Genomic DNA, 13786 nt, shown 5'->3' with positions numbered 1-13786 from the left:
GCAGCTGAGCAAAGCCCAGGTGATTCAGACACCTGCATGTCCAGCAGCTCACGTTGCAGGGCAGTAAAAGACAGGAGTTTCCCCACTGGCTGTGTACCCTGTCCCAGGGTTTCCCCCTTTCCCAGTGGAGCTCCATGCAGCTCCAGGCAGGGGTGAAATGAACTAAAGCACATGAATCTCATCTGAGGATGAAAGCACAACTGCAGCAGCTCCCAGACAGAGGCCAACCAGGACCTGTGCCACAGCACTTTTTGTTAACCATCTTGCAAAGGAGACATAACACACCCTTTGGTTGCAATTATTTTTTAATGGAAAAGACTAATCAATGTTTTACATAAATATCAATTAGTGACAACAAGTCAGTTGAGTAAATAAAGGAATACATACCTCCCAAGTTTTAAAGGCCCATAATGAACTGACAAAGTAGCACACAATGACAACTACAAGGAATTTATTAGAAGAGGTGGGCTGCACGTCAATCACCTTCATAAAATTCAACTGCTAATCACATCAGGCTCTTACTGGAGTAGTCACAGTGCAGTCCTCCCATACAGCAACAAGGACACATTTGAAAGGGACAGTGGACTTCCAAAACACCTTTCTGCCTCCAGCAGAAAGCCCTGGCTATGAAAGTACAAAAGCCTTAAGTGGTTTGCTGATGTTTATCCCTTTCAGGGTCTGGTTTCAGATGTGCAGTGTCCCCTTCTCAGACTAAAAACTTATTTTTAAACAAATGCACAGGTTCGATCAGACAGGAATGTGTTCACACTGCAAAGTGGTACCAAGGTCAGATCTTGATAATAATTTCTTTTCTACAGGGTTGTGAAGAACTCAACTTCCATTCCCAGGCAGGCTGCAGAAGGGGAGAAGGGGAGGCTATTTTCAAAAAGAGCAATTTGTTAAGTGAATAGAAACTGCACCAGAAATTACAAAACTTCAGTTTTTCATGATCCATATTTCCATCTAACATCTTTGCATTCTTTCCTACGGGCTCAAACTGCTAAATATCTGAAGAGGTATTGCTCATATTATATCCACAGCTATAAGGATATGAGTTACTGGATGCACTTTCACATGCATAATCACAGGGAAATCCACAGATTAAATACCTTTAAACTGCATCAGTGGGAGCCACACAGTTTGCCAAGTTAGTGTTTCCCAATGAAAGAGCATAACATCAATCTGCTGAAAGGCATCTAATTCCCCAAATATTACCTTTAAATATTATATGGCTAAGATGCCTACTTTGCAGTGGTTCAGTCAATAAAAATTCATTATGAATTACCTAGAACTAGCAGAAACACACATTCCATTTTACAGCTTTTCCAGTGACATTCAAATAGTTATTAAATGCTGGGGACACGGTAGGATCTGACCTCCTGATGAATGAAAATCAACACCCTACCATATTCTCTGAACGGCTCAAAAATTTGCAAGAAAAGTTTTCATTTAAAAATAAGTTACCAATTCTCCTGTTGCATGCCAGGTCCCATAAATGTATGTTCTTTTCAAAATCTGGACTACACATACGCAGCTGGGAGATGCACCAATACAAGATGCAAATGAAGCCTTCGAAGTTGGCAACTGCTCAATAAAAGAAATTGCTTCCAAATACAGCCTAAGTTACCTTGCAATCCCCATAAGCTGGAATGCAATGCATGACAAAGTTGTAGCAGCTGAAAGGAACAGCAGCACTTCTAAAGTCACTGCCAAAGGTGGACGTTTCACAGCACCAGGAAGATTTTGCTTTATACTTGCACTGGTTTCAACATACTTCAAGTGACAACCCATGAAAGAAGATCCTTGTATCCCCATAACAGACAGGAATTTGCCAACACCTCTATAGTATCAGATTGCTTATGTTCAGTGGGTTTACATTTCAGAATTAATCATAACAAAAAGGCATCTTCTGCACCATAACTCTGTTATATGAGTAATCTTTCTTTTTGTTACAATTTTAGAAGAAAAAGCAGACGCCGAACACAAAACACGAGAACTCAGCTGGCTGCAGTCACTCAGCACGATGTGCGCTGACGGCAGGAAGGGGATGATTCGACACTTCCAGTTCTTCACATCTAAACAAATTTAAAATGAGGTTACTCTCTTTGATAAATAGAAAGCAACACTTTGGCAAAAATAACACATATAAGATACCCTGGGGGGGGGGAAAAATAACACTAAAATTCCTCCTAGAATGAGTATCTTGCCTTTTAAAAGGGTTTGAAGTACTCCTGCCAAGGACTATTTTCATCAATTTCAAAAACAATGACAAAGAGTCATTGCCAGAAAGGAAAAACGTGATGTCAGTTGTAAATATATTACTACCTGGAAATTTATACATTAATTGCACATTCTGGTTCCAATTGAAGTGACCAAGTGTCAATCAGTTGAGTGATTTACACAAGAACATATGTCATTCCTTCTGTGGCTTGTTATCAAAAGAGGAGGAATAATGACAAAGGAGAATGGTCCAAGCTATTGAAAAGGTCTGTTGGGAGGAAATTACAACACTGCTAAGCATTACATTTAAAGAACTGAAGATGACCATTAGCTGCCAGCGTCCGTGTTCTGTACCCCCAAGTCATGTTTAGGCTCAGCTGTTCTAACACACTCTGTGCATCCTACCTGTAAAGGAGATCGATACAGCCACTTCTCGTTATCTCCACTGAGTTTCATACAGGCAAAAAGGTCACAAACTGTAGGAAGGCCAAAGTCCTGAAAGAGAAGTCACCTTAATTACCGATCCCCAAACACAAATACATTCTGATTTCTCTTCAAATTCTGCTAAGTGTTCGAAAACAAAACCAAAACTGACTTCTGAGTCTTTGAGATTAGTACTTTCTTCATTTAGTATAACATTGTTTTGTGTTAAGTAACTAATAATCATGAAAATATTAAAAGAGCTAAGAAACCTAACACTGTCCCTCAGTATTACCCAGAAGAGCTATGAAATTGGAAGAGAAGTCATTAGAGTAAGACAATAAACCCAGCACATAAGACAGAGCAGTAACAAGTTTATGCTCACTTGTGCTTTCTTGCGCAGAAGCCATTTATCTTCCGCTGGAGGCGGGTTTGCATTTTCCAGGTCATTGGAAGTCAACACCCAACTGTTCACATTCAAGGGGAGGTGGAATGGAGCCAGGAGGTCTAGGAAAGGACTCTTGAAACTCTTGTCTGCTTTTTCCCGACTCGCCTTTTCTTCTGCGCTTTCTGCTCTGTGCTCAGCCTTGGCCAGCCAGCTCGTCAGAGGCCTTTCCAGCAAGACTTTCAAGGGTTCTGCGATCTCGGCCGAATAATCCGCTTTCTCCGCACTCACGGGCTGCCCTGGGAGCTGCTGTGTGGGGTTAAGCCAGGTACTGGCAGCAGACTTGGTCTTCTCATACTCAGGGTCTGGTGTATCTTTCTGGCTGACTGGAACTCCATTTTTATCCTTCCAATCCTTCTTCAGAAGCCATTTACAAAGAGCCTCTTTTCCACAGTTTTCATCACACACACATTCTGAAAAGCTGGCACACAGCTCATTAGCTTTGCACACATCTTCCACTTTAAAGGGGGCCTGGGGATGTTGAAGAAGCCAAGCATTTACAGCAGATGTAGTGGGCGATTTCTTTCCATCAAGATGCTCATTCAGGCACTTCAGATTTCCCAGGTTCTCAATTTCCACATTTTTGATCTGGCTGCCACGACAACTGGTACATGTTTCAGCTTTGAGGAGCCAATCACTCAAATTGCATTCTTCCCTAAAAGGTTTAAACTCACACTTCCATTTCTCATCTGAAGCAGTATTTTCATTTTCTGTGTCAGCAGTAATCAGCCAGTCAGAAAGGTCCATCTCTTCTTGTCCAAGGTATTCCAGTTCCTCCACCTTTTCAATAGTGGAAAAGGATGAGCTGGAAGTAGAGGTGGAGTCCTTGCGGCCAGGGGAGTCTGTCTTCCCACCAACATCACACTGCTGATTCTGCAGGAGCCAGTTCTCCAGATCTTTCAGATTTCCCCAGGCTTGCTCAGAATAACAAACTTTGGAAGAATTCAAATCCTAGTAAAGACACATTGAAATACATCTATTAAGACTAAAAGACAAAGTTCAGTAACTGTTTGCATAGTTACAGCTTGGAGCATCCAGACAGTAAGTGCCAAAGGATTAGCTGAACATGAAGCAGAATAAAGAGAATTACAGAAGGTTTAATTCCCACCATATTCTGCCTGCTATCAGATAGTCTGTTTTCCCCTCTGTTAAAAACTAGGTTAAGAGCAAAAGGCTTACCTGGCTGGGCTCTGACACACATTTTTGTGTAACCCATTCCTCAAGATTGGTGCTGGGAACATATGGAGCCTGGTGAGCAGCCACGGGTCTGCTTCCCAGTAGCCAGTCCGCAAGGGAGGCACTCACTGTGCCACACAGTGTCTTCTGCTGAGAAACAATGTTGTTGTGGTCATGAGAATGTCTGATTGCTGAGGCAATCTATGGTGAACATCAACATACATCAGTATTTCTGCACCAAAAGAAAAACCAGTCCCTTCTAATTACAAAAAAAGTAAATTTTCAATTGCCTGTATGACTTGAAGCCACTGCACTGATTGTTTTGTGACCCCAGGTTCTTCAGAGAGCAAATTACAAGAAAGGGAAGCGACAATTTCTAAACCGCAGAGCTCTGAGCTGTGTAACCCAGCCATCCCCCTGCTCCTGGCCCCAATTCCCATGACTGATTTGCTGCCCTCCTTCACTGACACCGTACAGAGCCCAATATAACATTTCCTCATGAATTTCTGCATTAAAAGGAATTGGACAGTTCGAAGTCCTGACCTGACAACATCAAGCAACATTCAATTAAAAAATTCTGACTGACACACCCCACATACCCTTTCATAGTATGTTCTTGCATGTCTGTTCCTGGAGCAGCTACAACATCGGATCCCTGGTGCTCACCACAGCCACTGTTACTGACTACTCGAGCATCTCAAACAAACATAAGTCGCTACTCGAGCTCACGTAACGTGCTTGAGTTCTCCTCTTCCCTTTAATGCAATTAAACACTCACAGACACAAGTTCTAATCTTACCTGCTCACAGTTCATCAGGGCACAGTTCTGCCCCGGGAACCAGGGAGAAGCATTCTCTCTCTCTGAGGTTTGCTGAAAGAAAAGTAAAAGTTAATCTCAATCTCCATTTTGTTCAGTTTCAAAGATGAATTCTACAATAAAGCAGAAGTAAAGTGCAGTTACAACTGGTCAGTGCTTTGTGGCTAACCATGTTCTCAACATTTACAAACAGAATGGAGAAAGATTTACTAAAAAATACTACCTTCAGTTCACTTCCTTTAAGAGCATTTTCTCCAATAATACAGGAAATATGCTGCTTATATAAGAGTCCCAAAACACTTTTATCACAGAAAATGATAATTTTAACTATTAGTTAAGTGAACATTTTAACTATTACTATGTAAAGAAAAATGTGACATTAATTTCCAGTTGGTGGAATAGAGTAAGAATACAGTAGTCATTCCCTCAGCCTCTGTCAAAATATATTAAAATAACATGGACATAAGCAGATAACTAAATTCAGTGAAACTGAAAACTACATGCAACAGTTAATTATACAGCTAAAACCATATGACTTGTACACAGGTTCCATTCAAGCTGTAACAAGTAGAACTATCCCTTTGAATTTTTCACACTACTTTTTGAGGCAAATATTCCAACCCAGGGAAGTGTTGGTGCTTACCATTGTTTTAATTGAACCAAATGAGGTAATAGCCTGGCGAAGGTAAGAGGTGTCAGCCTCAAAATTCAGGATGGAAGACTCTTCTGGTTTAAGTGTAAGACCTTCCAGTCTGAAAGAGTAAGACAACAGTTACAGAAAGGAAAAAAATTACAATTTTCTTCTTCTGTCCTGTTTTGGAAGTCACTCCATTATTTCATACAAAGGCTTCCTAGCTGACTTGGCACTAATTAGGTAAAAAAAAATAATTAATACTTTCATAAAAGAAAGAGATGCCTATCCACAAACCACAGAACAGATTAAATAGCCAGCAAAACACAAGTTTCCTCTCCTTACTTCAGTTGCCATCATCAACTAATATTTGAAATAATCTGCACAAATGAGTACCTCCCTGCTTGTTATAGTCCTGTTTTTCAATCTAAGATTAAAAAAAAAAACAAACATGAAAGGAATCATCTCAGACTGCTTCAAATATCTTATTTCTAGGAACCATTAAAAATGTAGTAATAGTGAGTGAGATCTATTATTAGTTTTATTAAAATTAAAAAAAAAATCAGACTAAATTCGTAAGTCAGATAAAACCAACTGTGTTGATAAAATATAAATAAAATATATTTACCTCTCCAGGCAAACTGAGATCTGGTTTGCTAGTTCGTTGCTATAGGAGCGTTCCAGCTGATGAATAAGGCAATTGAACTGTCCCAAATACTGCATGGAAGACAAAACACACGTTATTGTTTCGGCTTCTAGGATTAGAATTGAGGAAATACTTGCAAGGACGAAGTTTGCTCAAAAATCCAGTGCAACATGTGACCACAAGGCACTTCCCAAGCCTTACCCAGTAGAGCTGCTGTGCCTGCTGCTGCAAGGCCTCCTCCTTGAGCTGCTGGATGAGATCCACCTGCTCGAAGAGCCAGACCTCGCGGCTGCGCAGGCATTCCAGGTGCCGGCTGATGTGGCTGTGGATCTTCGCTTTGACCTGCAAGGCAACACCCACCACTTCAACATCTGCCAAACAGGGTGAACAAACATGTGCTGCGCTGATGACAAAATGCTGTTTGTCACAGGCAGGTGACAAGTACTGCTGGAGCAACTTATTTCTCAAAAACTAACCACAGTCATCCACAGCACCACATAACTCAGGTTAGTAAAAGTTCCAAAGCTGCCTTTAGAGAAGTAAAAAAGAACAGTGTTACTTGCAATATCTCTCTATTCTAATGTTTCAACCAACAGCTTTAGGAAATTCTGCATGCCTAAGCTTTTAATACAGGAATTTATCAACAGCATGACCAGATGACACAGCAACATGCTTGCAAGTCTCTAGGGGAATTTCAGATCATCAAGAGTAAGTACTCTGGAATAGCAAACTGTCATTACAGTAATGTTAGTTATTAAAATATTTTTAAAATATAATTTAAAATTACCTCCCGCCAGTTCTCTTTAATCTGCTGTTCAGCTTTGACAATTCCAGATATAGCTGTTTCCAAGTCCTTCTTTGCTTGAAAGCACTTTGCCAGAGTCTCACTGCTGCAGGAATTTCTATTTCTATCTTGTGGTGGACTCATTCTTGAAGTGTTCCTAAAACACAGTGGAAAAACAATTTCTTAATAGTTTCTATTCCTCTTTTAACAGAAGAGGAAGGGCCATCTGCTCTACTTCACTATAAAGGTGAACAAAAAAACCCCAAGACCCTGTATGAATGGAAGTTTTCCAGACACAGAAAAAGCTTTCTCCAGGAGCGACAATGGCCTCTCTAACACCTCGGCCCGTGGAATTTGCACAACTGCAGGAAAACCCACAGATATTTAACAACAGCTTCAACCACAGGAGCTTAGGCAATCCTCCCCTGCCAGTCACCTTGCTCTGGCTTTTCTGTCTTGCCAGCAAAACTCCAGAGCTGAGGGGCTGATTCAGGGAGGGTTCCACGGGGAGAATGGCCCAGCCAGGGGCAGGAAATGTTTCAGTCACCCCTTTTTCAGCTGCAGGCAAATGAACTGGCTCCCATAAATCAGAAAATTCCAATACAGCTCCATTAACTGAACACCCAAATATTGCTCCACAGATCACTCTTTACTAAGCTGCAAAGGCCAAAATTTAGAGCACCTCCCCATTATTTTTGTCCTGGTCTCACAGCAGCAGTAACTTACTTCAAGTTACTGTAGCTTCAGCACAGCCTCAAGTAAAAGGGGCTCAGACACAAAATTTCTGCAGAAGTCAGACTGGTAAGGATTCTGCAAGTAAAGGGGAAAAGATAGTATGGGTTTTTAGTAAAAATGGGAAGGATCATTATAAGCATTTTTTCTAAACGGTGGGTATTTTGTTACTGGAGAGTTTCAACTCTCCTCAATCCCAACTATGGGATTCCTGAAGCACTAATGAAACATTCACAGTGAAGGTTCTATTTAAAACAAGTCCTCAGCAATGACAGCTATGGAAACTCCCAGCAGAACTAACTAAAGCGTACACATGCCCATCTAAAATGTCACAGATTTTACCACTCCTCTGGAGGGAACTGAAAAGAGTGTTTTGAATATGATAAGACGACCATGGAACTTGTGTTACTGAGCAGCTACTTTGTCTGCACTTTCCAAGCCCCACTGCAACCCAAAAATCCTTCTACAGCCAAGACCCACCAGACAGACATGTGTGTTTCAGAGAGCAGAGGGCTGGGAGTGGCTTGCACATGGAAGCTGACAGAAAAAGCAAGGTTTGCTGTGGGGCAGGAGCAGAGGCTGCATCTCCCTTGGTTCCCTCAACACAACGGGCTTCTTGTTTCTTGTGCCCCCAGACACAAGACATGGAGCAGGCACAGGAGCTACCCAAAGACCCTGCACACAACACAGTCCCATCCTCACCATAACATCTCATCTTCTAGGAAGTGCAGAGCACAACTATAGGTGAAGTGAACTTGAATGTATTTTTTAAGCTTATGTTATTCTACACCAAATTAGACAGGGTACAGAAATCAAAAATACATCATTCCCCATGCTGCACTATAAATTTTGGGGTTGTCCCTGTATTTGCACATTCAGAGGTGCAATACACAATTCTGTAAGGTCTCAAGATCTTCACCATGCTAGCAATGTTCAGTAAAAGGTAATCTTTCTCCTCGCAACTGTCCTTAGACTTTATCTTGCTTGTCAACTCTCATGTACAACCTACAGGGAAATGTAACTGGGAGCCCTAGTTCTCAGATGTAATCTAACAAATGTTAATGCAAAAGCAGAGATACACCCAGCCAAGAAAACAAGGGCATTTGATACATTAAAAGCTATCCTATACTCACAAGTAAACAACAAAAAAAATCATATTGTTTATTATTTCATTTATTATATTCTTACATAACAACCCAGTCAAAGTCTGAAAGGCTAAATATAACTGCCATATTTGCTCACATGGCAGATAATGTACTTACAACGTCTGTGAAAATTATTTTAGGCTCTGTACGTACAAATACCAAGCCCAAAGAATGCTGTGTTACCATTTATGTGTTTTCTGAATTTACACGAGGGAACTGGGCTCAGTGCCTGAAGAAATGCTACTTTTTCATACTCTGCATTAGCAACTTCATACTGGTACAGTCAAAATTAAGAAGCTTATACATGCTTCTCTAATGATTTCTGAAACTACTGTTTATTGCTTTTCTGTTTTTTCATTTGATTGCACGAGACTCTACAAAATGTGTACAGAGAGAATGAATGCTGCCTTCCTCCAGCCAGCCAACTCCTCTTAAAATGGCTGTTCTCATGCTTTGTCAAAAATTAGGCAGTAAAACTTACATGACAGTTGAGGATTAGAGCAAATCCACCCTTCTTTTCAATTCCCACAAGCCTCTAACAAAACTAAGTGAGGGTAGCCACCTATTTCCTCGTTTTCCAGTTACCCCCCAGCAGCACTGGGAGTTAAAGCCGTTTTCAGTTCCCATGCTCTGACACTACCGGGATCATACACTTCAGCTCGACAGTAACAAAATACAATTACTTCTGCAAGAGGACACGTGGCTGCAACACAGTCACCTTTTTTGGCCATTTCCGTACCATCTGTTTCCAAGCACACAGGGGTCCCCTCCAGGGGTACGTGACTCACGGGATGCACACCCCCCACCAGCTGAGCTCGCACTTACTTTCCGAGCGCAGGAAGCAATCCCTCAGCGTCCTGTTTCTCACGCCGCTCCCATTCCCAGCCTCCCGCTCCGCAGAGGCCCGGCCTCGGGAATGCTCTCGGGCGGTCACGCGCGACTGCTCCCGCTGCGGATTCCGCTCCAGAGCCCCGCTCGCTGGAGCCCCGCTGGCTGGAGCGGACGGGCCCCGCCCCGGCCCCGAGCCCTTATCGGGGCGGCCCAGCCGCGCCCCGCCCCGGCCCGGGCACCGCGCCCGCCCGAGCCGCACGTCGGCAGCGCCGGGAGGGACCGGGCCGGACCCAGCACCGGCCCCGCTCCGCTCATCCGCAACACCGAGGGCCTCCGAGCGTCCCACCGGCAGCTCAAACCGCGAAACCACAACGTTTTGCAACAAACCCGCTGTTTGTTGCAAGTTCGGGAGTGTGGCAATGTGACTTCTCCACACAAGAAACGCAACAAAGCAAACCCAGCGCGTCTTTCTGCTGCAGCCCCCAAGGCTCAAGGGCTGCTGGCCTGCACAGTTCAACCTCCCGTCCGCCCCTGGCCATGCACAGCCCAGCAGGGAGGCTCCCCAGCCAGCACTGCGCCTGGCACTGCCAGAAACCAGGACAATAGGTCGCTCGGGTGCAGTTAGCTCCTGGAAGGACCAAAATGACACTCTCACACACACAATTATTGTCACATCTACTCTTGCATCCACAATTCCACACACAGCCGAGGAAAGCACATAGAACGGCCTGGGTTGGAAAGGGCCTTGCAGATCATCCAGTTCCAACCCCTCTGCCATGGGCACGGACACCTCTCACTGGACCAGATTGCTCAGCGCCCCATCCAGCCTGGCCTTGAACACTCTCAGGGATGGGCCACGTACATGTACTTGCTGGTACATAATCAGTCAAAATATTACAGCCACGAAACCAAAAACAGTGCCTGAATGAGGCAGGAAGGTGATATTATTGTTCCTAATCATAAAATAACTACCAGTTCTTGCAGGAAGATTTTTGGCTTGCTAGAGTTGTCACCACGAAGACCGTGCAGCCAAATCCTCGTCACAGTATTACTTCTCCTGGTGCTCTGTGCAACCTCCCTGGCTGCTTGCCCTCCACCCCTGAGGTGTTACTTCCCGTATTTGTCTTTTATTTTATTTGTAGGTCAGAAACTGATGGACAAAAATATTTTTTTTAGCTTTTAATTAAGTATCTGGTGGCTGGGGAGCAGAGGAGGATGGGACAATCCTGCCTTGCCTGCACAGGCTGCAAACAGGCCAGCAGGAAACTGGTTTTACCAGCTTTTCACTTTCAGCACAACCATCCCCACTGCCCTTGGGAAGAGCATTGTTTTCCACTGCAAATGAGTGAGGAATCACCTCAAAAAGAGAGGAACTGGGGAAAAACTTCTGAAGGGAATGAATCCTCACATCAAACAGGCTCTGTTTATAAATGTGGAATGATTTCTTCCAGTCAGCTGGACAAGGCTGCTCCAAAGCCCTGTCTGACCTGACTTCATGTGGTTTTAAACCCACTGGCTTGTTTGAACTGAAATCCCCACGGATTTCACTCTTACCCCACCAAAAAACAGTAGTTCCTTTTAAGTAACTGTCCCAAATTAGGTACGTGGGAGTTGTGGTCAGGGAGTGAAGTGCTGTAAGTACACGAGCTGAGTCTCAGAAATTTCCATTTAGATCCAAGCACAACAAGCATTTTGTACAGTACAGCATCAGCATCACGCGTCAGGATCTGTGTGGAGCTCCTGCTGGGGGGATTATTTTCCTCCAAAACAAGTATGTACCACCCTACTGTATAAGTTACAAGCCACATGAAGGAAAAAAATGACCTCTGGCAGTTCTGAGTAAGAGAGAAAGTGAAATTAGCACCTTAAGGAATAGTAATAAAAGTTTCAGGTAATACATTCTCTAAAATTCAGTTAGTTTTTACCTGCCTGCACAGTGTATGATCTGCATCACAGACCTGAACACCTTTTCAGCCTGTTTTAGCCCCAGAAGAGCACAGTCATTGCACAAAGCACTTGCACAGACACCCTCACAAGAGTTGGGCTCTGTAGAGTTACAAGTCACCAGTGCAGCTGAGACAAGAAGTCTGGTCACCATTTAATTCCATCTATTGTTAATATATGTTTTATGCACAGCACACAAGTGAAATCACAAAGTATCTGAAAACGAAGGCCTGAAATCTCTATGCTGTAATTACTGACAATACCAAAGTATATGTCCCAGAGTGGGAAAGACAAACTGTTATCTTAACAGAGATTGCACATTTCAAACACAACCGTCTTCCAGGCTTTCGCATTTAAAACCCTTTGGAAAACAAGTGACAAATCCCTGGCTCTGCCTGAGGCATATGGCCTCAGAGATAGCAGTGCCACGCTCTCTGCACATCCATCCCTCCAACGCTGTGCATTTGCGGCGGTTTTCATACGACTGCCAGGGAAAAACCCTGCCGTGACCGCACACCTTACCCAAACCCCCGAGGAGAGCAACCTGGTTGCTCTCTCAGCTTTTCCCGTTAATGTCACCCACGAACACCGAGTTTAAAGCCGAAAGAATGCACAGCAGCCCCTCTGGGAGCTGTGGCCCACACCAGTTACCAGGCACCGAACAACACGGGTCTGACAAACTCCAGCGCCGGCGCGGGACGACCCCACCTTTCGGGACGCTGCTGCTTATGTAACATCCCAGCGCGGCCGCTCACAAAAGATTTTGGCTTCGCGGTGAAAGAAGTGACCTCAGGAGCGCCTGCAGCACACCCTCTCGGGGGCACGAAGGGAAAGCGAGACCAGCACAAAACCCCCGCGTCTTTCGTGTTCCCCGTCCGCCCTCCGCCCATTTCCCGACCGACCGGCCCGCGCCAGGCCGGCCCGACCGCGCGCTTCCCGCTGCGCGGCACGGGATCCCGCACGGGATTCCCCACTGGATCCCTCCCGGCATTCCCCTGGGGATTCCCGGCGGGATCCCGCACGGACCCCCCGCCCCGCTCCCCCGTCCGCCCTCACCGCGGCCCGCGCGCCGCTCCCTCACCAGCGCCGTCCGCCCTCCGCCGGCACGCGACACCGCCGCGCGCTCTCGCGAGAGCGCCCCCCCCTTGAGCGCCAGCGCCCCCTGCCGGCCCGGCGGAGCGGCGGCGGGGCAGCGGGGAGGGGGGAGAGGGGCTGCTCCGCACGGACACCGGGAACGGCATCCAAAGCACCGGGAATGGCATCCGACCCGGCACGGCGGGTCCCCCAAGGACAGAATGGGTCTGGGTGGCCTGGATCTTTCTCATGGGCGCTGGGAAATGCCCAGGGTGCGCGGCTTGGTTTGGCCTCACACAGCACGGTTCTTGGGTTTGCCTTTCCCTCCCAGTGTGAAGCACAGCAGGACTCTTCCCAGTACTGCCAGTTGGGAAAAGCACCCAGTTACTGACCGGGCAGGAAGCACTGGTGCTGCCCGTGCCCCAGAGCGCGATCGCCAAGCGCTGCCTTGTGCAGTGTTTGCACAGCGCTGAGCCCGACAGAGAGGCTTCAAAGGGAAACCACTTCAACTGGAAAGGGCTTCAGATGGAAATCTCAGTGTCTGTGCAGCTCTGAGGGCATGTGGTACCTGAGTCACCATTTCCCACACATTTCCTCCCCTGGGCACGGACCGAGGAGCCCGTTCTTTTGAACAGGACCTTACCCGGGGTTACCAGTACAAGTAATTTAGTGCTGACCTAAGAGAAAGTAGGCGTCAGACGCCCAGACCCAAATGTGCTGTTAACCCTAGGAACCTGTGTTTCAGGTATTTGGCTTCCTTGTCTAAACGCGAAGGAGACACAGGATGTGTTATATAATCCTCCTCTGTGTATTTGGATTTGAGAGGAAAAATAATACCAACCTTGCCTGACCTTGGAAAACCAGCAGTGCTCATACACCTGTTGTGTACACACCATCCAGTTACACAGCAAGACTGGCCCG

At 45.3% G+C, this 13786-nt stretch overlaps 1 protein-coding gene across 6 annotated transcripts; it reads right to left on the bottom strand.

Annotated features, from left to right (window-relative positions):
- Positions 1-287: 287 nt before the first annotated feature.
- On the bottom strand, positions 288-12935 carry NCOA4 (nuclear receptor coactivator 4). 6 transcript variants are annotated; one of them, XM_064662491.1, is made up of 11 exons: positions 12848-12863; positions 7866-7949; positions 7143-7296; positions 6557-6697; positions 6338-6426; positions 5722-5830; positions 5061-5132; positions 4265-4411; positions 3026-4036; positions 2626-2715; positions 288-2075 (listed from the first exon to the last, which is right to left on the bottom strand). In XM_064662491.1, exons 3-11 carry the CDS (start codon positions 7281-7283, stop codon positions 2070-2072), a joined length of 1806 nt encoding a protein of 601 aa, XP_064518561.1. In that variant the 5' UTR covers positions 7284-7296; positions 7866-7949; positions 12848-12863; the 3' UTR covers positions 288-2069. The 6 variants fall into 6 exon arrangements, with proteins under 6 accessions (XP_064518561.1, XP_064518559.1, XP_064518562.1 ...); XM_064662489.1 differs by lacking the exon at positions 12848-12863 and adding an exon at positions 9842-9964; XM_064662492.1 differs by lacking the exons at positions 7866-7949; positions 12848-12863 and adding an exon at positions 12873-12935.
- Between the last annotated feature and the right edge of the window lie 851 nt (positions 12936-13786).

The sequence above is a fragment of the Pseudopipra pipra genome, chromosome 8, assembly GCF_036250125.1.
Source record: "Pseudopipra pipra isolate bDixPip1 chromosome 8, bDixPip1.hap1, whole genome shotgun sequence".
Taxonomy (NCBI): domain Eukaryota; kingdom Metazoa; phylum Chordata; class Aves; order Passeriformes; family Pipridae; genus Pseudopipra; species Pseudopipra pipra.
The sequence above is the reverse complement of the archived record's forward strand: the minus strand, read 5'-3'. Positions and strand labels throughout refer to the sequence as shown.